This window comes from Saimiri boliviensis, chromosome 2, assembly GCF_048565385.1.
Source record: "Saimiri boliviensis isolate mSaiBol1 chromosome 2, mSaiBol1.pri, whole genome shotgun sequence".
Taxonomy (NCBI): Eukaryota; Metazoa; Chordata; class Mammalia; order Primates; family Cebidae; genus Saimiri; species Saimiri boliviensis.
Genome location: NC_133450.1, coordinates 241,172,801 through 241,197,435, shown reverse-complemented (window position 1 = coordinate 241,197,435; position 24,635 = coordinate 241,172,801). Strand labels below are relative to the sequence as shown.

The 24,635-nt window shown below is 50.9% G+C and overlaps 1 protein-coding gene across 1 annotated transcript in view; it reads right to left on the bottom strand.

Annotated features, from left to right (window-relative positions):
- Positions 1-2,349: 2,349 nt before the first annotated feature.
- The window catches only part of LOC120363119 (phospholipid phosphatase 2-like), a 250,173-nt gene continuing 227,887 nt past the window's right edge, over positions 2,350-24,635 (bottom strand). Inside the window, 3 exon segments of the mRNA XM_074390584.1 lie at positions 2,350-2,774; positions 3,494-3,698; positions 3,935-3,992. Of these exon segments, the coding sequence (XP_074246685.1) occupies positions 2,626-2,774; positions 3,494-3,698; positions 3,935-3,992 (412 nt within the window). The 3' untranslated portion in view covers positions 2,350-2,625.

Below are 24,635 nucleotides of genomic sequence, written 5' to 3'. Positions count from 1 at the left end.
CTCAGGCAGAGTTTTACTTTTTTGACTTAAAACATTTCCAGATGCAGTCCAGAGCATGGCATAATGATACCCACATACACAAAACAGATTTAACAGTTACTCATATGTTGCCATGTCTGCTTCATGTTTTTATATTATGAAATATTGTAATTTGCAGATCTCACAAAATTTCACTCCTAAATACTTCAGTATGCACTTATAAAAAAAAGTAAGCATGAAAGTGGGGTGTGGTGGTGAGCACCTGTAGTCCAAGCTACTGAGGAGGCTGAGGAAGGAGCATCGCTTGAGCCTGGGAGGTCATGGCTGCAGTGAGCAGTAATTGCACCACTGCACTCCAACCTGGGTGACAGAATGAGACCCTGTGTCTAAAAAACAAAGTATGTATGGTTTCCTACAAAACCAGAATAACATATGGTAGATGATACATTAAAAAAAAAACCCTGCATATCATCAAATACTCAGGAGTTTTCTTTTCTTTTCTTTTTTTTTTTTTTTTTTGAGACCTAGTCTCACTCTGTCGCCAGGCCAGAGAGCAGTAGTGCAATCTCAGCTCACTGCAACCTCTGCCTCCTGGGTTTGAGCAATTCTCCTGCCTCAGCCTCCCGAATAGCTGGGATTACAGGGGTCCACCACCATGCCCGGTTAAGTTTTGCATTTTTGGTACAGATGGGGTTTCATCATGTTGCCAGGATGGTCTCGATCTCCTGACCTTGTGATCCACCCGCCTCAGCCTCCCAAAGTGCTGGGATTACAGGTGTGCGCCACTGTGCCCGGCCAGGAGGAGGTCTTCAGAAACCAATTAACCTCAGAAGGTGGGAGAAATGCCAAGCCACGAGGACACAGCCATGGGAATTGATATTTACATGGCTAACAATCTGAGTTTCCTGTGAGAAACAAAAAAAAAAAATCCTCCTTGTACAACAAGAGAAAATACTATTTTTTTCCATGAAACCATAAGGGTGTGGGCAGTGTAAACCCAAAATTATGCATGAGAGCTTCCCCAGAGCTCCGTGTGGGTGGAGAAATGTGTCCTAACTGCTGCCCTGTCTGTCATCTTGGTACTGGGAACCTGTGAGAATTTCCGAGCCCGACACCCTGCGTCCCGCCTTTTCCCAACAGATGCAGAGCAGTGCATGTGTAGCCCAGCTGGGCAGCATCCAAACGGCGACACAGGCCACCGGCTCCCAGAGCTGGGCCCTCCTGGCTCCTGAGGACCTTCTGGGGATGGCTTTGGTCAGTACAGCCCTTTCTTTCTCCACTCTCATAGCCGTGGGGTGCACATGCTCTTTCTGAAGCACTGAGACCCCCCCCAACCCCAGCCGAGGCCAGCTGCCGGACTCAGCCATGTCCTCTCCCTCACTCCAAACTTCCTCCACTCCTCAGTCTTCACAGCTCATCCCAACACGGCCACCTGCTCCCAGCAGACTACACCGGTGTCCTATGCACTGCAGCTGCTCCCACAGACTCGCACTCAACCCTCACTGCGGTCCTGGCTTTCAAGGCCATTGTGCCTGGGAGGAGATGGAGGTGTCGGCGGCTGTCAGGGCACCTGGCTCATTCCCATTTGCTCCTGATGCAGTGACTGTCCCTGTGGGATCTGGCTGGGAACCTCTCTCCCACCCATTCTGAGCCCAGACACAGCCTCCTTAGTCCTCGGGTGTCACTGCCTGCTGTGGCACCCTAGGATACCTGGGAGGCTTCAGTGTGACTTTCCCGGCCAGGATCCCGTCTGACACCTGCATGGAGGCAAGTCCCTGACGTCCAGCTGGAGTTCTGCAGGGTCTGCGTCACCTTCCTTCCCATCCACCAAGAGCAGGTCTCCACAGAGGCACCCTGGGTGGGGCTCCCAGGCTGCACTTTTGCCCCCAGGGCTACACCACCCTTCCTGTAGGCTAAGGCCTGATAGGAACACCCTGCAGGGTGAGGGAATAAGAGAGGTTTCAGGTGCAAACAAAACATCAGAAGACACTTGAGTTACCACCTGTACAAAAACCAAATGTACCCTTTACCCTCCTGTTGAAAAAGTAAGCTCTGTGTGTTCTACCATCACTTCAGGGAAACCAGCCCCTGAATTACCCATTTCAGAAGCATGGCCCCCAGGTGCACGGGGTGGACATGAGCAGAGGGGAAGGGTGTGCTGACCCATATGACCCTTGACCCCAGTGCCCTGCAGGGAGAAACGCAAGGGGCGGGCTTGGCTGCTGCCCTCCACCCTCACAGTGGGTGAGTCAGCCTGATGCCTGAGCTCCATGGAGCCCTCTGACAGGAGGAACACCGTCCCAGAAAGGCCATAAGGAACAGAGGCACTGAGACCACTCATCAAACCAATGCCCCATTTTACTAAAAACCACATGTACATTACATTTTACAAAACAGTCCCTTCCTTAACCCCATAAAAGAATGGGGATATTTGGGGAGCTACAGAAACAGGTCCCCCTCCAAATGCTCAGGGCTACCTAGGCCTCCCCAGACCCCTGGTCCAGTGCAGGGCAGGGGGCAGCAGAGCCTACTCAGGGTTCCTGGAGCCCGTCCGGAGCCCTCACTGCCTACCCAGGGCCAGAGGGACCACCTGGGGGGCCGGCCTCAGTTCGACTCACAGCACTCCCTGCCGGGCGGGGTACAGTGTCAGGAGGAGGAGTGCGGGTACCCATAGTGGTTGTGGTCAGCCTCGCCCAGGGTCACTGTCAGTGACAGGCTGGGCTTCCGTTGCAGCTCCTCCTCCTTTGGGCAGTGCTGTAGGGGTCGGGCTTTGAAGAAGTCTGAGATGGAGCGGACTGGGCAGAGTGGAGGAAGGTGAGACTGGGCAGGGGTTGGGCAGGCACCAGGGACATGGGCATGAGTAGGAGGGGGAGGAACAGGGTCTCAGGTGGGCAATGAGAGGAAGAGTGCCTGTGGAGGAAGAGAGCCCTCTTAGTGGAGGACCAGTGGAGAGCACTGGGGCACCGATGAGCCCAGGGAAGGGCTGCGGTGTGCAGGGAGGAGACCCAGGGAAGGAACTGGGGGAGGAAGGTGTCCAGGGAAGGACTGGCTTTGGGGAGAGGGGTCCCGGGGAGGAATGGGGGAAGGAGGGGTTCCATGAATGGACTGGGGTTGGGACAAGGGGTCCCAGGGTAGGATGTGGGGGAGGAAGGGAGGGATCTAAGGGAGGACTGGGGTTGGGGGAAGTAGTATCAGCAGAGGAATGGGGGAAGGAGGGGTCCCAGGGATGGACTGGGGTTGGGGAAAAGGGTCCCAAGGGGAGGAATGGGGGAAGGGAGGGGCCCTCAGAAAAGCCTGGGGTTGGGGGAAGAGGTCCCAGGGGAGGATGGGGGAAAAGGAGGGGTCCAGATAGGGACTGGAGTTTTTGGTAGGGGTCCCAGGGGAGAAACCGGGGGAAGAAGGGGTCCCAGGGAAGGACCAGGATTGGAGGAAGGGGTCCCAGGGGAGGACTCCGTGGGGCAAGAGTGTGCAGGGCAGGACCAGGGTTGGGCAGGGAGTGGTCTCTGGACAGCACAGGGGGGGAGTCAAGGTCAGAAGCTCGCAGTGAGGCCAGCCACCAGTATTCCCTGCAGGAGGCCAGCAAGGACGTCACTCCAGGGGTGTTTGTGATCAGACACGCGGGTGTAGCCCACATAGAGGGTGAAGGCCACCAGGAAGAACTGGACCGTGAGGCGCAGCAGCCGTGCCCACTTCCAGCAGAGCCACGCCTGCACATAGAGCTGGGACGGGAGAGGGTGCCTCAGCCTGTGCCCTGCCAGGCCCTCCCACACCCACTGCACAGATGGCAGCTCCGAGGCCGGGGGCACAAAACTGGCCAGCCCAGGGCCTCCTGTCTTTACAAACAAGTCAGTGAGTGCGCCCATCACCACCACGACCCACCCATTTTACAGCTGGGAAAACTGAGGTCCAGGGAAGGGAGTGACTTGACAGGCGAGCCCCAGAAAAATGGACTCACCGCCAGGAACACCACGCAGTACATCCCAAAGGAGGTGTGTCCCGAGTAGAAAGACAACCTGGGGAAGGAGAGGCAGCAGGTCGGAGGGCTGGCGGCTCAGTCGGCATCTTCCAACCTCCCTTCACCACCGCCCCTCCTGCAGAAGGGAGGGTTCAACACGAGAGCTGCCGACATTACAGGTCAGCAAATCCCAGGAGCAGAGGCTGTTCCCTCTGTCCTTTCCAGTTATCTGATGATGGATCAGAGTCTCCAGCTGGGGCTGTGGCATGAGACGCCTCCCCCGTGAAGACTCTGAGGCCTGAACCCAACACCCAGGGTGGACGGTAGTGTCCAGCAAGCAGGCAACACCGGTTTCGTTTTCACTGCGTTTCTTCTCAGGATTTTCTCCCATCTGTGGATCTGAGGGAAGATTTCTTTTTATATAAATTTGAGACCCCGTGAAGGACGTGAATGAAACACAGAAAATAGGAAGCAACAAAAAACTGGCAAAAAAGTCACAACCAACTTTTTTGGACAGAATCAAAAGCTTGCAGGAACCAGAGGAATACTTGATTAACATAATCCAGTTGAGGCCGGGCACGGTGGCTCACGCCTGTAATCCCTGCACTTTGGGGGACCAAGACAGGGGGATCACGAGGCCAGGAGATTGAGACCAGCCTGATCAACATGGTGAAACCCCGTCTCGACTAAAAATACAAAAATTAGCCAGGCATGGTGTCACATGCCTATAATCCCAGCTACTTGGGAGGCTGAACCAGGAGAATCACTTGAAAACCTGTGAGGTGGAGGTTGGGGTGAGCCAAGATGATGCCACTGCCTGGGCGACAGAGCGAGACTCCATCTCAAATAAAAACCAGAGGTATTTCAGTTGGATCTCAGAACAAACAGCTTTGTGGCATTTTAACTCATCCTGGTCCCTCTCCCACTGCTTAGACTGTGGTGGCCTGAGGGTAACAGACCACACGCCCAGCACAGGTTCCAAGAAGGGGCCTTATTTGCAACTGTGGACTAGGGTATGGCTCAAGGGCTGATCTTGATCTCACCTGACTGGACATTCTCCCAGTGCTGAGGTGCTACCTGGAGGACATTTGCAGGAAACGTTTACAACAAATTTGTTAATGTCTGCTGCCTGGGGCCATGAGAGCAGATGAGGCAAAAAACAGAGGAGCCAAATGGCCTAGGAGGAAAGGCCAGGGAAAAAAAAGCTCTGGGGAATGAAGGCTTGGAACCTACAAGACCCGAGCAGTGCGGGAGCTTGGAAGAGGCCTGCGAGAGGCCTGCGAGGGCCCTGTGCTCACATCCAGCTAGCCTTCCAGCTCTGCACAAGCAGGAAGTGAAAATGAAGGCAGAGAAAACCTGTTTCACCGTGGAAGGGCTGACCCCACAGGCATGCAGACCCCTTCTACTGACTTAGGAGGGTGTTGTGGGTTTTTGTTGTTGTTGTTCCAGATGTTTAAAGACATCTCTGTCCTATCACTCGCTGACCACCAGGCTAAAAGAACAGGAGGAAATGGCCATCCATGACAAAAGATAGAGACTTCACAATCAGAAAAGTCATTAAACAAATAACCACTGCAACAAACAGCAAGAACACACCCCGGGGAGTAGGGAGACTCCTATTTCCAGAGTAGCCTTATAATACTCTAAACACACAGTTTAAAACAAAATAAAACAGGTCGGGCGCAGTGGCTCATGCCTGTGATCCCAGTGCTTTAGGAGGCTGAGGCAGGCGGCTCGTCTGAGGTCAGGAGTTTGAGACTAGCCTGGCCAACATGGTGAAACCCTGTCTCTACTAAACGTACAAAACTTGTCCAGGTGTGGTGGTGCATGCCTGTGATCCCAGCACTCAGAAGACTAAAGCAGGGGAAGTGTTTAAATCCAGGAGATGGAGGTGGTGGACAGCAAAGATCGCACCGCTGCATGCCAGCCTGGGTGACAGAGTGAGACTCTGTCTCAAAAAAACCAAAGAAAATAGGTCAGTTAAGAATATTCAGGCCGGGCGCGGTGGCTCAAGCCTGTAATCCCAGCACTTTGGGAGGCCGAGGTGGGTGGATCACAAGGTCAAGAGATCGAGACCATCCTGGTCAGCATGGTGAAAACCCGTCTCTACTAAAAATACAAAAATGAGCTGGGCATGGTGGCACATGCCTGTAATCCCAGCTACTCAGGAGGCTGAGGCAGGAGAATTGCCTGAACCCAGGAGGCGGAGGTTGCGGTGAGCCAAGATCGCGCCATTGCACTCCAGCCTGGGTAACAAGAGCGAAACTCCGTCTCGAAAAAAGAAAAAAAAAAAAAAGAATATTCAGCCGGGCCAGTCACAGTGGCTTACATCTGTAATCCCAGCACTTTGGGAGGCCAAGGTGGGTGGGTCATCTGAGATCAGGAGTTCGAGACCAGCCTAGCAAACATGACGAAACCCCATCTCTACTGAAAATAATAAAAATTAGCTGGATGTGGTGGTACATGCCCATAGTTCCAGCTACTTGGAAGGCTGAGGCAGGAGAATCACTTGAACCCAGGAGGCAGAGGTTGCACTGAGCCAAGATCATGCCACTGTACACCGCACTCCAGCCTGAGTGACGGAGTGAGATTCTGTCTCAAAAAATAAATAAAAATAATAAAAATGAAAATACAAAAATTAGCCAGGTGTGGTGGTACACACCTGTAATTCCAGCTACTGGGGAGGCTGAGACAGGAGAATTGCTTGAACTCAGGAAGTAGAGGTTGAGTGAGCAGAGATCGAACCACTGCACTCCAGCCTGGGCAACACAGCCAGACTCTGTCTCAAAAAAAAAAGAGAGAAAAAGATGATTTAGCCTGAATGGGCTCAGCGGCTCACGCCTGTAATCCCAGCACTTTGGGAGGCCAAGGCAGAAGGACTGCTTGAGCCCAGGCATTCTAGACCAGCCTAGGCAACATGGTGAGACCCTATTTCTAAAAAAAAAAAAAAAAAAAAATGGCAAAACCAGCCAGATGTGGTAATGTATACCTGTAGTCCCAGCTACTTGGAAGGCAGAGATGGTTTGAGCCCAGGAGTTCAAGTCCTGGGCAAGACAGCAAGACCCTCGTCACTAAAAGAAAAAAAAAAAAAATTAAAGGAAAAAAAAAAAAAAAAAAAAAAGGCAGTGACAAGGAACTGAAAAAGGAAGGCATAACCTAAGCAACCCTAAACAAAATGACAGAGGGCCTTCCTTATCAGTAATTACACTGACCATAAATAGATTAAACACTCCAACTGAAAGTCAGAGATTCGTTAAATGCCTTAATTCAATAAAAAGATTAAAATATGCTGGGGGAAAAAAACACAAAAAATAAAAAGTCAGAGATCTGGCTGGGCATGGTGGCACCCACCTATAATCCCAGCAGTTTGGGAGGCCACAGAGGGTGGATCGCTTGAGCTGAGGAGTTCAAGACCAACCTGGGCAACATGGCAAAACCCTATTTCTACAAAAAACATAAACAAACAGTAGCTGAATGTAGTGGCCAGTCCTAGCCACTCGGGAGGCTGAGGCTGGAAGATGGCTTGGTCTGAGAGTGGGTCCAAGGCTGCAGGGAGTTGAGATCACCATACTCCAGCCTGGGCAACAAAGTGAGCCTCTGTTTCGAAAAAAATCAGACACTGGACAATACAAAAAAAACATGGCCCAATTTTATGCTAGGTATAAGAGACTTACTTTAGAGTCAGAGACATGAACAGGTTGAAAGTACAAGATTGGAAAAAAAAATATTCCATGCAAAACAGTAACGAAAAGAGAGCCAGAATAGCTATACTAATATCAGACAAATGGACATCAAGACAAAAATTGTTGAGGCAAAACTCATATGTATCATTCTATGATGATGAAAGGGTCAATCTATCAAAAAGATATGACAATTATAAATGTAATAATTATAATTATAAATGTAATAATAATACAATTATAAATGTAAATGTAGTAAACCAGAGAACTCCAAAATACATAAAGCAAAAGAGGACAGAACGTTACAACATGAACTTCCAAAACACAAGAATACACTGTGTTCAATCACTAAAAACACACAAAAACAACTTTATTTTTATTCTATTCACTTATCCTCTTTTTTTTTCCTTTTATTTTTTTCCTATAGTTTTGAGCAAAACAAAAACAATTTTTTTTCTTGAGACAGAGTCTCGTGTCTCCCGAGCTGGAGCACAATCAGCTCACTGCAACCTCCACTTCCCGGGTTCCAGCAATTCTCCTGCCTCAGCCTCCTGAGTAGTTGGGATTACAGGCTTCCATCACCAGGACAGGCTAATTTTTGTATTTTTAGTAGAGATGGGATTTCTCCATGTTGATCAGGTTGGTCTTGAACTCCTGGCCTCAAGTGATCTGCCCACCTCGGCTTCCCAAAGTGCTGGGGTTACAAGTGTGAACCATCATTTCTGGCCAAATTTTTTTTTTTTTTCCAGTCAGAGTCTCACTTTCTCACTCAGACTGGAGTGCAATGGCACCGTCTTGGCTCACTGTGGTCTCTGCCTCCCAGGTTCAACTGATTCTCTGCCTGGGCCTCCTGAGCATCTGGTATTATAGGCATGTGCCACTACACCCAGCTTACTTTTGGCTGGGCTGGTCTCAAACTCCTGACCTCAGGTGATCTGCCCACCTCAACCTCCCAAAGTGATGGGATTACAGGTGTGAGCCATCTTACACAGCCCCCCAACATTTTTTTTTTGAGACGGAGTTTCGCTCTTATTACCCAGGCTGGAGTGCAATGGCGCGATCTCGGTTCACCCCAACCTCCACCTCCTGGGTTCAGGCAATTCTCCTGCCTCAGCCTCCTGAGTTGCTGGGATTACAGGCACGTGCCACCATGCCCAGCTAATTTTTTGTATTTTTAGTAGAGACGGGGTTTCACCATGTTGACCAGCACAGTCTCGATCTCTTGACTTCGTGATCCACCCGCCTCGGCCTCCCAAAGTGCTGGGATTACAGGCTTGAGCCACCGCACCCGGCCCAACATTTTTTTAATTAGAAAAAGAATCCAGGCACAGTGGTTCATGCCTGTAATCCCAGCACTTTGGGAGGCCAAGGTGGGCAGATCACCTGAGGTTAGTAGTTTGAGACCAGCCTGGCCAACATGGAGGAAACCCCATCTCTAGTAAAAAATACAAAATCAGCCAGGCGTGTTGGTAGGTGCCTGTAGTCCCAGCTACTCAGGAGGCAGAGACAGGAGAATCGCTTGAACCCAGGAGGCAGAGGTTGCGGTAGGCCAAGATCACACCAGTGCACTCCAGTGTGAGCAATAAGAGCAAAACTCCCTGTCCAAAAAAAAAAAAGTTAGAAAAAGAGAAGGCAGATGCCAAAGACCACATAGTGTATGATTCCATTTATATGAAACATTGAGAACAGGCAAATCTATAGACAGAAAATAGGACAGTGGCGGCTGCCAGGGGCTGGGGAAGGAGTGACAGCTAATGGGTACAAAAGTTCTTTGTTTCCTTTCCTTTTTTTGAGACAGGGTCTCACTCTGTCACCCAGCCTGGGGTAGGCACAATCTTGGCTCACTGAAACCTCTAACTCCTGAGTTCAAGAGCCGCTCCCGCCTCTGCCTCCCCAGTAGCTGGGACTGCAGGTGCACACCACCAGGCCTGGCTAATTTTTTTTTTCTTTGAGATGGAGTTTCACTCTTGTTGCCCAGGCTGGACTGCAATGACACAATCTCAGCTCACCACAACCTCCACCTCCCAGGTTCAAGCAATTCTCCTGCCTCAGCCTCCCGAGTGGCTGGGATTACAAGCGTGTGCCACCATGCCTGGCTAATTTTGTATTTTTAATAGAGACAGGATTTCTCCATGTTGATCAGGCTGGTCTTGATCTCCCAACCTCAGGTGATCCACCCGCGTCAGCCTCCCAAAGTGCAGGGGTTACAGGCATGAGCCACCTAGCCTGGCCTAATTTTTTGATTTGTCGTAGAGACGGTGTTTTGCCATGTTACCCATGCTGGGGGGTTTCCTTCTGATGAGATGAAAATATTCTGGAATTAGGTAGAGGAGATGGCTGTACAGCATTGTGGATGTACTAAAAATGAACTGTACACATTAAAATGGACCAGTCAGCCTGTGGGCCCTCACTCGGCCTCAGTTTTCCCCGCAGGCCTCCCCAAGGCTGCTGAAGACCTGGGGACTCTAAAAGGACCCTAGATGGGCTCGGTGGCTCACGCCTTCCATCCCAGCACTTTGGGAGGCTGAGGCGGGCAGATCACCTGAGGTTGGGCATTCAAGAGCAGCCTGACCAACATGGTGAAACCTGTCTCTACTAAAAATACAAAACTAGGGGGTGTGATGGTGCTCACCTGTAGTCTCAGCAACTGGGGAGACTGAGGCAAGAGAATCACTTGAACCCAGGAGGCAGAGGTTTCAGTGAGCAGAGACCCTGCGATTGCACTCCAGCCTGGGCAACAAGAGCAAAACTTCGTCTCAAAAAACAAAAGGGGGGTCCTATGACCCGCAAGTACCACTCGGGACAAGGCTGTGTCCCCCAGTCCCCCACAGACCTCCAGGCCACCCCCATCAGGAACCCAGGGTAAGGCTGTACCCCATCCCACCCCCCTCCCTGTCACTCTGAACCCCTCCTGCCTTACAAGGATGACTGTGGCCGTGACGGTGACCCCGGCCATGAGCCCATGGGTGATGGTGTCTGGACGGTAGGGGTACTGGATGGAGTCATCCCCATAGTAAAATCCTCGCTTATACGAGGCGTTCACCAGCGACAGGACAGTGAAGGGTAGGGAGGGTGGAGGGGGAGAAGGGCTTGGGAGCTGTGACGTTCTCCAACCAGCTGGGCCGTGGGGCCTGACACCTGCCCTGCCTTGGGTCCACCCACCGACAGCAAGGAAAAGCTTTTCTCACAGCACGTGGGAGGCCCAAGTGACACCCCTTTCCCATCGTCCTCAGATGACCACAAACTCCCCAGGCCCTCTCCCCCTCACACCCTCCCCTCTGCTCCTTGAACAAACCGGGTAAACTCTCACCTCAGGGCCTTTGCACAAGCACTTCTCTCTGCCCAAAATACCTTATTTTTATTTTTAAAAGTAGAGACAGGGGTCTCATGCTGACCAGGCTGGTCACAAACTCCTGGGCTGGAGCGATCCCCCAGGCTCAGCCTCAGCCTCCCAAAGTGCCGCGATTACAGGTGTGAGACAAGGTGCTGGGCACCCAAGTGACTCTCACTTACACTCAGTTTCATCTCCCCTCCCGGCTGTCCACACCCACGTCCCTCTCACAAAAGGAAAGGTCTGTTTAGCCGTGCGTGGTGGCACGTGCCTGTAATCCAGCTACTCAGGAGGCTGCGGCAGGAGAATCGCTTGAAACCAGAAAATGGAAGTTGCAGTGAGCCAGGATCGTGCCACTGCACTCCAGCCTGGCAACAGAGCGAGACTCTGTCTCAATTTATAAAAAGAAAATAAATAAATAAATAAATAAATAAATAAATAAAAATAAAAGGGAAGGTCTGTACTTTTTTCCTCTTGTCCCATGTGGAATTATGCAGTCGCCTGTAGGACACTGGACTTAATCTCCCCCCCTCCACCTACAAGCACCAGGAGGGGCCTATTGTATTCAGAACAGAGACCCTGGAGGCTGCTCAGAGCCTGGCCAGGGTAGATGTTTAATAAACATCTGTTAAAACAGGCAGGACTTATTTCAACCTAAGAGCTGGCCAGAGAAGTCAGGAAAGGGTGAAAGCAGGGGCACAGTGGAGGTGCCTTCATGCTCGCCCCTGCCCGTCACTGACTCTCATGCCAGGGCACATGCCAGCCACACAGTGACTCAGGGATCAAAGGCACATTCTACTGAATTCCACACTTAAGGAAAGTGTCACATAGCACTAAGGCTCCCAGGGCCCTGCTGAGCCGAGGGGCCAGGGAAGCCGGAGTCAGCTACAAGGGCAGGGGCGGGGGCAGCTCCCTGTTCCACTCGGCAAGTGCACATCAAAAGCGCGGGGTGTCTACCCCAGAGAGAAAAGAAGACAGGGCGTCTTTGGCCCAGCAGGGCAAGGACAAAAAAGCGTGGCTCTTCTGAATTCTGAGAGTCTGAGGAGGGACAGGGAGCCTCCCACTCCTCCCTGCATGCCAGCTGCAAGGGTCCTAGGACATGGCACGCCTTCAATGCTGGCTGAGTCTGGGGAAATGAAGCAGTGAAGACAGCAGAGGTCTGCCTCACAGGGCAGAAAAGGCGGAGGGAATGCAGAACAGAACGGGCAGTGCAGGGGCCCAGAGCCGGGACGGTGCCTGCAGAGGTGAGCACTGGGGCAGAGGGGGCTGCCACGTAAGAGCCTGGCTTCTGCTGTGGCACAGGGGTGGCTGGTGCCACTGTAAGTGAGGGCAGAGACCAGGGAGGAGGCTCCTGCAATTGCCCCGTGGTGGAAGGTCGGGGTCACAGGACTGCAGCAGCTCCCCGCGGCTCTCAGCAGGCGGAGGCTCACACCGGTTGGCCTCCGTTTCCAACCTCCCTGCCCCAGCAACTCCAGCTAGAGACTCAGACAACCCCATGACAACCGGCCCCCAGCTTCCCTCTGCCTGGAAAGCTCACCCTGGGGTCCCCGGAACAGGCACCTTCTCTTCCTTTGACCCCCGGAAGCCTTCCCGCCCTCACGCTACTCCCAGAGCCCCATCTGGAACCTGTGAACTGCACCGTGATGGGCCGCAGCTTCCAGATGGAGGTGCCCTCGGCCTGGCTGCCACCCCTGGCACAAAACAGCCACATCCAACCCCACCCTGGGGGCACCTCCTGGCTCTGCGGCCTCCAGCAGGCGACTCCGCGCAGCTGGCCCTCCCTCACAGGCTGTTTACGGAGCCGTTTCGGTTATCTGCATGCTGCTGAGGGCCTGGCTGCCAGAAAGTGCCACACACATGTTTAAGTAACTGACAGCACAGCTGCTCAGGACATGGCACCCAGGGCTGGCAGACACCCCACGGGACATGGCACCCAGGGCTGGCAGACACCCGACAGGACATGGCACCCAGGGCTGGCAGACACCCCATGGGACATGGCACCCAGGGCTGGCAGACACCCCACGGGACATGGCACCCAGGGCTGGCAGACACCCCACAGGACATGGCACCCAGGGCTGGCAGACACCCCATGCCCCTGGCACCCCAACAAGGGTCTACTTCGGAGTTCAGAGGGCTTGGCCAGAGAACCAGGAAACGCGCTGGTGAGGAGCGCACCCCCGCCCCCCCGCAATGACAGATCCGCGAGGCCATTGTCCCTTCAGCCACAGAGCAAACACTTGGCCTTTGTTTCCGGGATCCTGGCGGGAGGCCTCGGGGCGCTGCTTCCCCCACCTGGCCCAATAACCCGCGGGACAGGTTTCGGTCTCCCGAGGTCCCGAAGAATGGGACTCAGCTTTTCTCTCCAAGTGTCTCCCCCGCCCGAGGTGCAGGGGTTCGAATCCCACCGATGCGCTGGGCCTATGCCTATCTAATTATTATTATTATTTTTGAGACGGAGTTTCCTTCTCGTTGTCCATGCTGGAGTGCAATCTCAGCTCACTGCAACCTCTGCTTCCCAGGTTGAAGCAATTCTTCTGCCTCAGCCTCCCAAGTAGCTGCGATTATAGGCACATGCCACCATGCTTGCCTAATTTTGTATTTTTAGTAGAGGTGGGGTTTCTGCATGTTGGTCAGGCTGGTCTTGAAGTCCTGACCTCAGGTGATTCATTCAACTCGGCCTCCCAAAGTGCTGAGATTACAGGGATGAGCCACCACACCGGGTTTTGGTTTTTGTTTGTTTTTTGAGATGGAGTCTTGCTCTGTCTCCCAGGCTGGAGTGCAGTGGGATGATCTCGGCTCACTACAACCTCCACCTCCCGGGTTCAAGCAATTCTCCTGCCTCAGCTTCCCAAGTAGCTGAGATTGTAGGCACATGCCAACACACTGGGCTAATTTTTGTAGTTTTAGTGGAGTCAAGGTTTCACTATGTTGGCCAGGCTGGTCTTGAACTCCTGACCTCAGGTGATCCACCCGCCTCAGCCTCCCAAAGTGCTGGGATTACAGGCATGAGCCACCTCACCTGTCCACTATGCCTATCTCACTGTATTTCTAAAAGGGGAGGGAAAAAAAATAATTGCATTTCCATCCTCACAGTAACTCCATAAAGGAGATAATATCATTTACCTTTTACAAATATGAAACAAAAGCTCCAGCTTTATTTTTCTGAGACTGTCTCACTTTGAAGCCCAAGCTTTAGTGCAGTGGCATGACCTTGGCTCACTGCAGTCTTGACCTCCGGGACTCAAGTGATTCTCCCACTTTAGCCTCCCAAGTAGCTGGGACTACAGGGGGACACTGCCACACCTGGAAAAATGTTTGAAATTTCTTGTAGAGATGGGGTCTTGCTATGTTGCCCAGGCTGCTCTCAAACTCCTGGGCTCAAGCAATCCTCCCACATCGACCTCCCAAGGTGCTGGGATTACAGGCATGGTCACTCCAGCTTTTTTTTTTTTCCCAAGGTCACATTAACTTTTTAGCAGCTGAGTCAAAAGAGTCCTGGGGTCTGCTGACTCCTACTTCAGTGTTTCTTCAGCTAGACTACAGCCACTGTCATTCCTGGAAGTTGTCCGACAGTGGACTGAGATGGATTATTTGGGTGTGTAGCACAAACAGAGGAACATCTCTTAGGAGACTGAACCCTGATGTTCTAATGGGGCCAGCATGCATTCGGGGAAAGGTTCCATAGCTCCCATCCATGACCAGTGAATAGGAATTAGGTACCAGGCATGGTGGCTCATGCCTGGAATCCCAACACTTTGGGAGGCTGAGGTGGTTGGATCATTAGGTCAGTTCAAGACCAGCCTGGCCAATATGGCAAAACCCCATCTGTACTAAAAATACAAAAATTAGCTGAGTGTGGTGGCGGGTGCCTGTAATTCCAGCTACTCAGGAGACAGAGGCAGCAGAATCGCTTGAACCCAGGAGGCGGAGATTGCACCGAGCTGAGATTACGCCACTGCACTCCAGCCTGGGTGACAAAAAAACAATCAGTCTATAAAAAGAAAATGCTGGACATTGGCCAGGTGCGGTGCAATGGCACATCTGTAATCTCAGCACTTGGGGAGGCTGTGGCAGGCAGATCACTTGAGTTTAGGAGTTCCAGACCAACCTGACTGACATGGTGAAAGCCCATCTCTACTAAAAATATGAATATTAGCTGGGTGTGGTGGCAGGTGCCTATAATTCCACCTACTCAGAGTGCTGAGGCAGGAGAATTGCATTAACTTGGGAGGCGGAGTTTGCAATGAGCTGAGATCACGCCATTGTACTCCAGCCTGGGCGACAGAGACAGACTTCATCTCAAAAAAGAAAAAAAGTTGAGTGTGGTGTGTGTAGTCTCAGCTACTCAGGAGGCTGAGGTGTGCGGATCACTTGAGCCCAGGAGTTTGAGGCTTTAGGGAGCTATGGTGGAGTCACTGCACTCCAGCCTGGGTAACCAAATGAGACCCCTATTTCTAAAAAACTAATTTAAAAAATTAACAAAATAAGAGAGACAATAGGATAGTATTCATCACCAATAAGAGATCAATCACATCACCCACTGAATCTTGCCAACATGATCAAACTCTAATGGGGTGAGCATAAATCCAGCTGCAAATATGCCACAAATACAAAAGACAGAGAATGGGTTCATCTGCGCCAGGGAAATCCAGACTTTGAGAAATGCTACAGGCCCAACAGTGTGGAGTCTTCCAAAATCCATAGAAAGGAAAAGGGAGAGGCCAGGCAAGGTGGCTCAGGCCTGTAATCCCAGCACATTGGGAGGCCAAGGTGGGCAGATCACAAGGTCAGGAGTTTGAGACCAGACTGACCAACATGGAGAAACCCCATCTCTACCAAAAATACCAAAATTAAACAGGTGTTGTAGCACATGCCTGTAATTCAAGCTATTCAGGAGGCTGAAGCAAGAGAATCGCTTGAACCTGGGAGTCAGAGGTTGCAGTGGACTGAGATTGTGCCATTGTACTCTGGCCTGGGTGACAGAGCAAGACTCTGTCTCAACAAAAAAAAAAAAAAAAAAAGGAAAAAAAAAAAGGAAAAGGGCCGGGCGTGGTGGCTCAAGCCTGTAATCTCAGCACTTTGGGAGGCCGAGGCAGGTGGATCACGAGGTCAAGAAATCGAGACCATCCTGGTCAACATGGTGAAACCCCGTCTCTACTAAAAATACAAAAAATTAGCTGGGCATGGTGGCGCGTGCCTGTAATCCCAGCTACTCAGGAGGCTGAGGCAGGAGAATTGCCTGAACCCAGGAGGCGGAGGTTGCGGTGAGCCGAGATTGCACCGTTGCACTCCAGCCTGGGTAACAAGAGCGAAACTCAGTCTCAAAAAAAAAAAAAAAAAAAAAAAAAACACAGGAAAAAAAAAAAGAAATCGAGACCATCCTGGTCAACATGGTGAAACCCCGTCTCTACTAAAAATACAAAAAATTAGCTGGGCATGGTGGCGCGTGCCTGTAAGAATGGCTTGAACCCAGAAGGCGAAGGTTGCAGTGAGGTGAGATCACACCACTGCACTGCAGCCTGGGTAGAGTTTAAAAAAAGGAGAAAATTAGGTTTTGTAGAGACAGGAGTCTCCCAGTGTTGTCCAGGTTGGTCTCAAACCTCTGAACTTAAATGATCCTATCACAATAAGATTACAGGTGTGAGGACTCACCCAGCCAACAAACTTGGAGAGTGAAAGAGGCTTAAAAGACATAAAAATGCTGGGGAACAGTTATGGGCTAGAGATGCATACTAGGACGGCTCTACTCTAAAGAAACACAAAGAGGCCAGGTGTGGTGGCTCACACCTGTAATGCCAAACACTTTGGGAGGCCGAGAAGGGAGGATAGCTTGTGCCCAGGAGTTTGGGACCAGCCTGGCAACATAGTAAGACCCTGTCTCTACAGGAAAAAACAAACTTTTTTTAAATTAGCCCAGAATGGTGGTGCACACCTATAGTCCCAGCTACACAGGAGGCTGAGGGGAAATGATCACTTGAGCCCAAGAGGTCAAGGCTGCAGTGAGCCATGATCAGACCACTGCACTCCAGCCTGAGTGACTGAGCAAGAACCTGCCTCAAAAAAAAGAGGAACAGAAAGAAGCAATTACTATAAATGTCAGGGTTTCGGAACACTTCTGGAGAGAAGGGAGGGGCTCACATTGTGCCCATCTCCAGCCCCTTCTGGAAGTACAGAGTCTAGTGGGGAAGACAGCAGCACAAGTGGAGATTCAGGTCACAGCACCAGGAAGTTCCCTTCCACCTTCCCGCCTCCTTGCCCTTTCCTTTGGGGAACGGGAACATGATTGTCGTTCTTCTTTGCCTTTCAAACTAGATCGAGTTTCTGATGGGAGAATTCATATACAGGATGTATAGCACGAACACCAACAGCCAGCTAGAATTGATGGCTTTGTTGATACCCCAGCCAGGCACATCCCTGATTCCTCTGGTAACTACATCTGGATGTTACTGTTGTCCAGAATTCTCAGCCACATGCTCGGTGCCCACTCCTAGATTCTAGAAATCCCCTGACATTGCCCCCAAAAGGAGAGACACTCATTCACAATTCTGCATTGATATTGTCTCTATGCAGAGCTCCTGCCTCAGCCTCCCAAGTAGCTGGAGTTACAGGCACCTGCAACCATGCCTGGCTAATTTTGTATTTTTAGTGGAGACAGGATTTCACCATATTGGTCAGACTGGTCTTGAACTCCTGGTTTCAAGTGATCTGTTCACCTGGGCTCCTAAAATGCTGGAATTACAGGCATGAGCCACCATGCCTGGCTATTTCTGTGTCACCCCCTAGGCCAGCCTCTGCATGTTTGGGCTTGATGAGGCTGCGGCTGTCCAGATGGCTGCCTGTCATCTTTAGTCTCTGTGTCTCCTCGATCCTTCTCAGCTGCCCATACATTCATTTTCTTTTGTTTTGTTTTGTTTTTTTCTTGAGATGAAGTTTTGCTCTGTCACCCAGACTGGAATGCAATGGCATGATCTCGCCTCATTGCAACCTCCACCTCCCATGTTCAAGCAATTTTCCTGCCTCAGCCTCCCAAGTAGCTGGGACTACAGACACGTGCCACCAAGCTGGGCTAATTTTTGTATTTTTATTAAGATAGGGTTTCATCATGTTGGTCAGGCTGGTCTCAAACTCCTGACCTCGGTGATCTACCCACCTCAATCTCCCAAAGTGCTGGGATTACAGGCATAAGCCACAGTGCCCGGCCTCAGTTTTTAAACTCAGCCTGAGTGGGCTTCTCTCACTAGCAGCTAAGAGCTCTGACTCCTACAGCCTTCTCCCACCCAGCAGGAACTGTTTGGATGTTTCTGGATCTAAAATTCAAGTGTCTAAGCCTACCAGTAGTTGCAAGTGCAGGTGGTCACACAACTTTTTGACTTTACAATGGCACAAAAATGATCACATTCAGTAGAAACTATGTTTCCAGTACCGATACAATCTGTCTGTTTTAGTATAGTATTCAATAAATTGCATGAGGGCCAGGCACAGTGGCTCATGCCCTTAATCCCAGTACTTCAGAAGCCTGAGGTGGGAGGATCACTGGAACCCAGGAGTTTGAGAGCAGCCTGGGAACATAGTGACACCCTGTCTCTATAAAAAAGATAAAAATTAGCCATGTGCAATTGTGTGCACCTGTAGTCCCATCTACTTGGGAGGCCGAGGCAGGAGGGATCACTTGAGTCCAGGAGATTGAGGCTGCAGTGAGCTATAATCATACCATTGCACTCCAGCCTGGGAGACAAAGCAGGACCTCATCTCTTAAAAAATAAAAAATTTAGGCCAGGCATGGTGGCTTATGCCTGTAATCACAGCACTTTGGGAGGCTGAGGTGGATGGATCATGACGAGGTCAGGAGCTCAAGAGCAGCATGACCAACACGGTGAAACCCCATCTCTACTAAAAATACAAAAATTAGCTGGGTGTGGTGGCATGCACCTGTAATCCCAACTCCGGAGGCTGAGGCAGGAGAATTGTTTAGAACCTGGGAGGTAGAAGTAGCGGTGAGCCGAGATTGCACCATTGTACTCTAGCCTGGGAGACAGAGAAAGACTCGGTCTCATAATAAATAATTAAATAAAAATTTAAAAGTAGGTAAACTATTGCTTCATGAGGACAGCGTTTCTGTTTGGGATGATGAGAAAGTTTAGAAACAGATGGTGGTGATGGTTGCACAATATTGTGAATCTACCAAACGCCATTGAATTGTACACTTAAAGGTGGTACATTTATCCAAGTTTATCATCTATTTCTACAAACATTCACAAAGGCTGGACTCCTGAAATGTCAAAGTCATGATCCAAGGTGGGGAAGGGTGAATGGGTTTTGTTCTCCTTTTAGTACTGCTCGGTTTGTTCTCAACCTAAAGTCGGCTGGGCTAACATCCAATGCTTGGTAGGGTAGGTGTATTACATGCATTTGCAGGCCAGGTATGGTGGCTCACACATGTAATCCCTGCACTTTGGGAGGCTGAGGTGGGCAGATTGCCTAAGCTCAGGAGCTCAAGACCAGCCTGGGCAACATGGTGAAACCCTGTCTCTACTAAAAATACAAAAATTAGCTAGGTGTGGCAGGGTGCCTGTAGTCCCAGCTACCCGGTAGGCTGAGGCAGGAGAATCGCTTGAACTCGGGAGGCAGAAGTTGCAGGCAGTGAGCCAAGATTGCATCACTGCACTGCAGCCTGGGCAACAGAGCCAGACTCCACCTCCAAAAATAAAAATAAAAATAAATAGGACAAGTACAAGTACCTGTAATCCCAGCACTTTCAGAGACTGATATAGGCAGACTACCTGAGGTCAAAAGTTCGTGACAAGCCTGGCCAACATGGTGAAACCCAATCTCTACTAAAAATACAAAATATACCCAGTGCTCATGCCTGTAATGCCAGCCACTCGGGAGGCTGAGGCAGGAGAATCACTGGAACCTGATAGGCAGAGGTTGCAGTGAGCCAAGACTGCACCACTGCACTCCAGCCTGGATGACAGTGTGAGACTCTGTCTCAAAAAATAAATAAATGCATTTTCAACTTAGTATATTTTCACTTCCCCCACCCCCAACCAGAGACAGGATCTCTGTGTTGCCCAGGCTGATCTTGAACTCCTGGGATCAAGCAATCTTCCCACATTGACCTCCCAAAGTGCTCCCACGGGATTACAGACGTGAGCTACTGCACTTGGCTGCTATTACCAATTTATAATATATTTATGGGTACATGACCCCATCATGAGTCAAGGAGCATCTGTAATCATGCTGAAAATGGGGGTAGCTTGTGTGATGATATGGGGGAGTGTCACAAAAGGGGACCAGGGCCTGCAGGGGGACACCACAGGCTGCCTCTGGCTCAAACCCAGGGCTCCCTTCTCTGTGTCTCCTGCTGCAGGACAGACCCCAGGCTCGCAGCTCTACAAATCCACACTGTCTGCACTGCAGGACTTCAAATCCACAGCTGGGGGTTGTGGGTGATGTTGGAGCAGGAGCAGGGCAGGGGGGACACATCAGGGGTTGCACCTGCAGTCACATTGGCAGAGCAAGTTTGTTTTTTTTTTTTTTAAATGGAGTTTCGCTCTTGTTGCCAAGGCTGGATTGCAATGGCATGACCTCGGCTCACCGCAACCTCAGCATCCCATATTCAAGGGATTCTCCCCCATCACCCTCCTGAGTAGCAGGGATTACAGGCATGCACTAGCACACCTGGCTGATTTTGTATTTTTAGTAGAGATGGGGTTTCACCATGTTGGCCAGCTGGTCTCAAATTCCTGACCTCGAATGGTCCACCGGCCTCTGCCTCCCAAACTGCTGGAATTACAGGCATGAGCCACTGCACCTGGCCCTGGTTTCCCTGTCCTCCCTGCTGGCTCTGTACAGCCTCAGCTTCTCTTCCCCTGACCCCTAGGTGATGATGAGCAACCCCCACTCCCTGAGGTTCTAGGACACCTTCCATGAGAGCAGTTACAAGTTACATGGGAACATCAAGTACAATCTGGTGAGCCGTGTCCCCACCAAACCTCACCGCATGTCCCCCGAGAGCTCCCTCTTTCTTCTTCCCTTACCAGCTTAAAGAGCTGAGGAATTTCCAGACAACACAGCCCCTATCCCTGCCCCGTGGTGGGAAGATCATCGGGCAGCCATCACCTACACGCTTCTCTTCATTAAAGTGTCATATGGGTCAGGCGTGTGAGAGCTTGTAACCCCAGCACTTTGGGAGGCTGAGGCAGGTGGATCACAAGGTCAAGAGTTTGGGACCCACCTGACCAACATGGAGAAACCCCGTCTCTAATAAAAATGAAAAAAATTAGCAGGCCATGGTGGCACGTGCCTATAATCCCCGCTACTCAATAGGCTGAGGTAGGAGAATCACTTGAACCCATGAGGCAGAGGTTGCAGTGAGCTGAGATTGTACCACTGCTCTCCAGCCTGGGTGATAGAGTAAGACCCCATCTCAATAAATAAATAAAGTATCACATGGGAGATTCCCACATGGCATGACAGGGAGGAGCCTAACCCAGCCTGAGGCAGGGCTGGAGATCTGAATTAGCTGAGTAAACTGAGGCATAAGGATTTAGTGGGGGCAATTTCCACAGGGCAGGGGCCTGACCAGCTAGAAGTCAGCAAGAGCAAACTTCTTTGACCAGGCTCATCACATCTAGATGAGTGAGAAAAACAATCACTCCTCACTGTGGGTCCCCAGAACTCTGGGAGCAAATGAGTGGGAGCCATCATACTGGGGCTGTTGTATCTGTGAGCTTCCAGAAGCCTTACACAGGCAGTGGGATTAGAACGGAGCAGGGCTTGGCTGAGGGCAGTGGCTCACGCCTGGAATCCCAGCACTTCGGGAGGCTGAGGTGGGTGGATTGCCTAGGGTCAGGAGTTGGAGACCAATCTGGCCAACATGGTGAAACCCCAGCTCTACTAAAAATACAAAAATTAGCCAGGCGTGGTAGCACTCACCTGTGGTCCCAGCTACTCAGGCGGATGAAGCAGAAGAGTCTCGAACCTGGGAGGTGGAGGTTGCAGTGAACCAAGATTGCATCACTGCACTCCAGGCCTGGATGACACAGCAAGACTCCATCTCAAAAAAAAAAAAAAAAAAACCACAAAAGGTCAGGACAGGGGACAGAGTGGGGCTAAACAGCTTCCAGGTTTACCTCTCCTCCAACACCCCATCTCTCCCACATTCCTGAGTTGGGGGATGCCCATGGTGTTCCACAGGTGCACTTGGGATTTTTCTCTCCTGACCCCACAGAATATTTACCTAAAACAGAAGCAGCACTGAGGCAGGACCGACCCAACTTCACTTCCAGCTATGCTGTCTCCTGGACAGAGTTGAGGACTAGGCTGCCTATGGGAAATCCCTTAGCAGGAGCAGAGAGAAGCAGGGCTGAGATCACAACCCCTGCTGAAGAACAGTAAAACACGATGATTAAAACACTTTACAAGAGCCAGGTGAGGTGGCTTACACCTCTAATCCCAGCACTCTGGGAAGCTGAGGTGAGTGGATCACCTGAGTCCAGGAGTTCGAGACCAGCCCGGCCAACATTGTGAAACCCTGTCTCTACTAAAAATACAAAAATGAGCCAGGTGTGGTGGCCAGTGCCTGTAATCTCAGCTACTCAAGAGGCCGAGGCACGAGAGAATGGCTTGAACCTGGGAGGAAGAGGTTGCAGTGAGGCCAGATCATGCTACTGCACTCCGGCCTGGGCGACACAGTGAGACTCCACCTCAGCAACAACGGCAACAAAACACTTTACAAATGGTGGTCCCTCAAAACACTTACACACAGCATTACCATTTGCTCTAACAAAGCCACTGCCATCCATCCCAAATGAATAGAAAGCAGGAACACAGAGAGGTATTTGCACACCTGTGCTCACAGCAGCGCAATTCACAACAACCAAAAGGCAAAATCAACCGACACATCCACCATTGGATGAAAAGATAAACACAGTGTGATCCATCTGTACAGCAGAATATGACTCAGACTTAAGAAGGGAGGGAGGCCGGGCGAGGTGGCTCACGCCTGTAATCCCAGCACTCTGGGAGGTCACGAAAGCATTCTCAGCTGCTGACAGCATTACTACCAACCAGTTCAGTGATGCTCCTTTTCCCGGCTGGGAAGACCTGCACTTGTCCCCCGGGGCTCACCTTTCTGTACACCAGGCCAGCAATGGCCGACTGCGGCCTCATCTGCAGCACCTTGAGCCAGTATGTGTTCTGCTGCTTAAACAGCGTTTGTAGGCAGGCCGAGAGGAACATCAGCACCGCGAAGAGGTAGCCCTTCCAGGCCAGAGGCTTGGGATCACCAATAAACTCCAGGAAAAGGCTTGCAGGGGAAGGAGGGAGAAGGGATAGCTGGTGAGAGGAGGTGCCCATGTGTGCTGCCTTAGCCCAAACCAGGCCAGGCGCGGGGGATCAGTCAGCGTGGTTGACTTTTTCACAATCATGATCTCGGTTATTTCCCCCACTGTCCATGCTTCTTTTCAATCTTACTGCACCTCCTCAAGATCAAGAGATGGGGTTTTTCTTTTTTTTCTTTTTTTTTTTTTTTTTTTTTTTGAGACAGAGTTTCGCTCTTGTTGCCCAGGCTGGAGTGCAATGGCGCGATCTCGGCTCACCGCAACCTCCGCCTCCTGGGTTCAGGCAATTCTCCTGCCTCAGCCTCCTGAGTAGCTGGGATTACAGGCACACGCCACCATGCCCAGCTAATTTTTTGTATTTTTAGTAGAGACGGGATTTCACCATGTTGACCAGGATGGTCTCGATCTCTTGACCTCGTGATCCACCCGCCTCGGCCTCCCAAAGTGCTGGGATTACAGGCTTGAGCCACCACGCCCGGCCGAGATGGGGTTTTTCTACCCCCTTGTTCTGGGCTAAATTGTGTCCTCACAAAATTTGTATGTTGAAGCCCCAACCCCCTGTACCTCTGAATGTGATTGTATTTGGCAATATGGCCTTTAAAGAGGCAATAAAGTTAAAATGAGGTCATTAGGCTGGGCCTGCATCCAGTCTGGAGTCCTGATAAGAGGAGAAAATGTAGACACATGGAGAGACACCAGGGTGGACACAGAGGAAAGACCACATGAGGACACAGGGAGGAGGTGGCCAACTGCACACCAAGGACGGAGGCCTCAGATGGAACCAACTTGCAGATACCTGATCTGGAACTTCCAGCCTCCAGAATCATGAGGAAAATACATTTCTGTTGTTGAAGCTACTCAGTCTGTGATGCTCTGTTACGGCAGCTGAGCAGACACCACTTGAATCTGGGCTGGCCACAAAACCACCTTTGACCAACAGGGTAGAGTGGAGGTAAAGCTCTGCCGGCTGTGAGCCTCAAGAGAAAATGTGGCTTTTGGCCTATTGCTTAGAACCCTCCCAAGCAGCCACATGAACAAGTCGGAACTAGCTCTTTGGAGAATGGGAACCCATATGGAACAGAAAGCCATCCCAGCTTCAGACACACAGCTGCAGGCACATGAGAAAACCCAGCCAAGAAAAGAAGAACCACCCATCTGTGCCCAGTTCACATTACTGACCCACATGACTGGGAACAAAATAAATAAATGCTTATAATTTAAGCCACTCACTTTTTAGCATTTTACAACAAAAGCTAATTTATACAGTCAGGTAAAAGCTTGCTTATTTGCCCTTGTAAGGGACAGTCACTTTCTCATTAATCATTTCCCATTTTCAGTATCTTTCT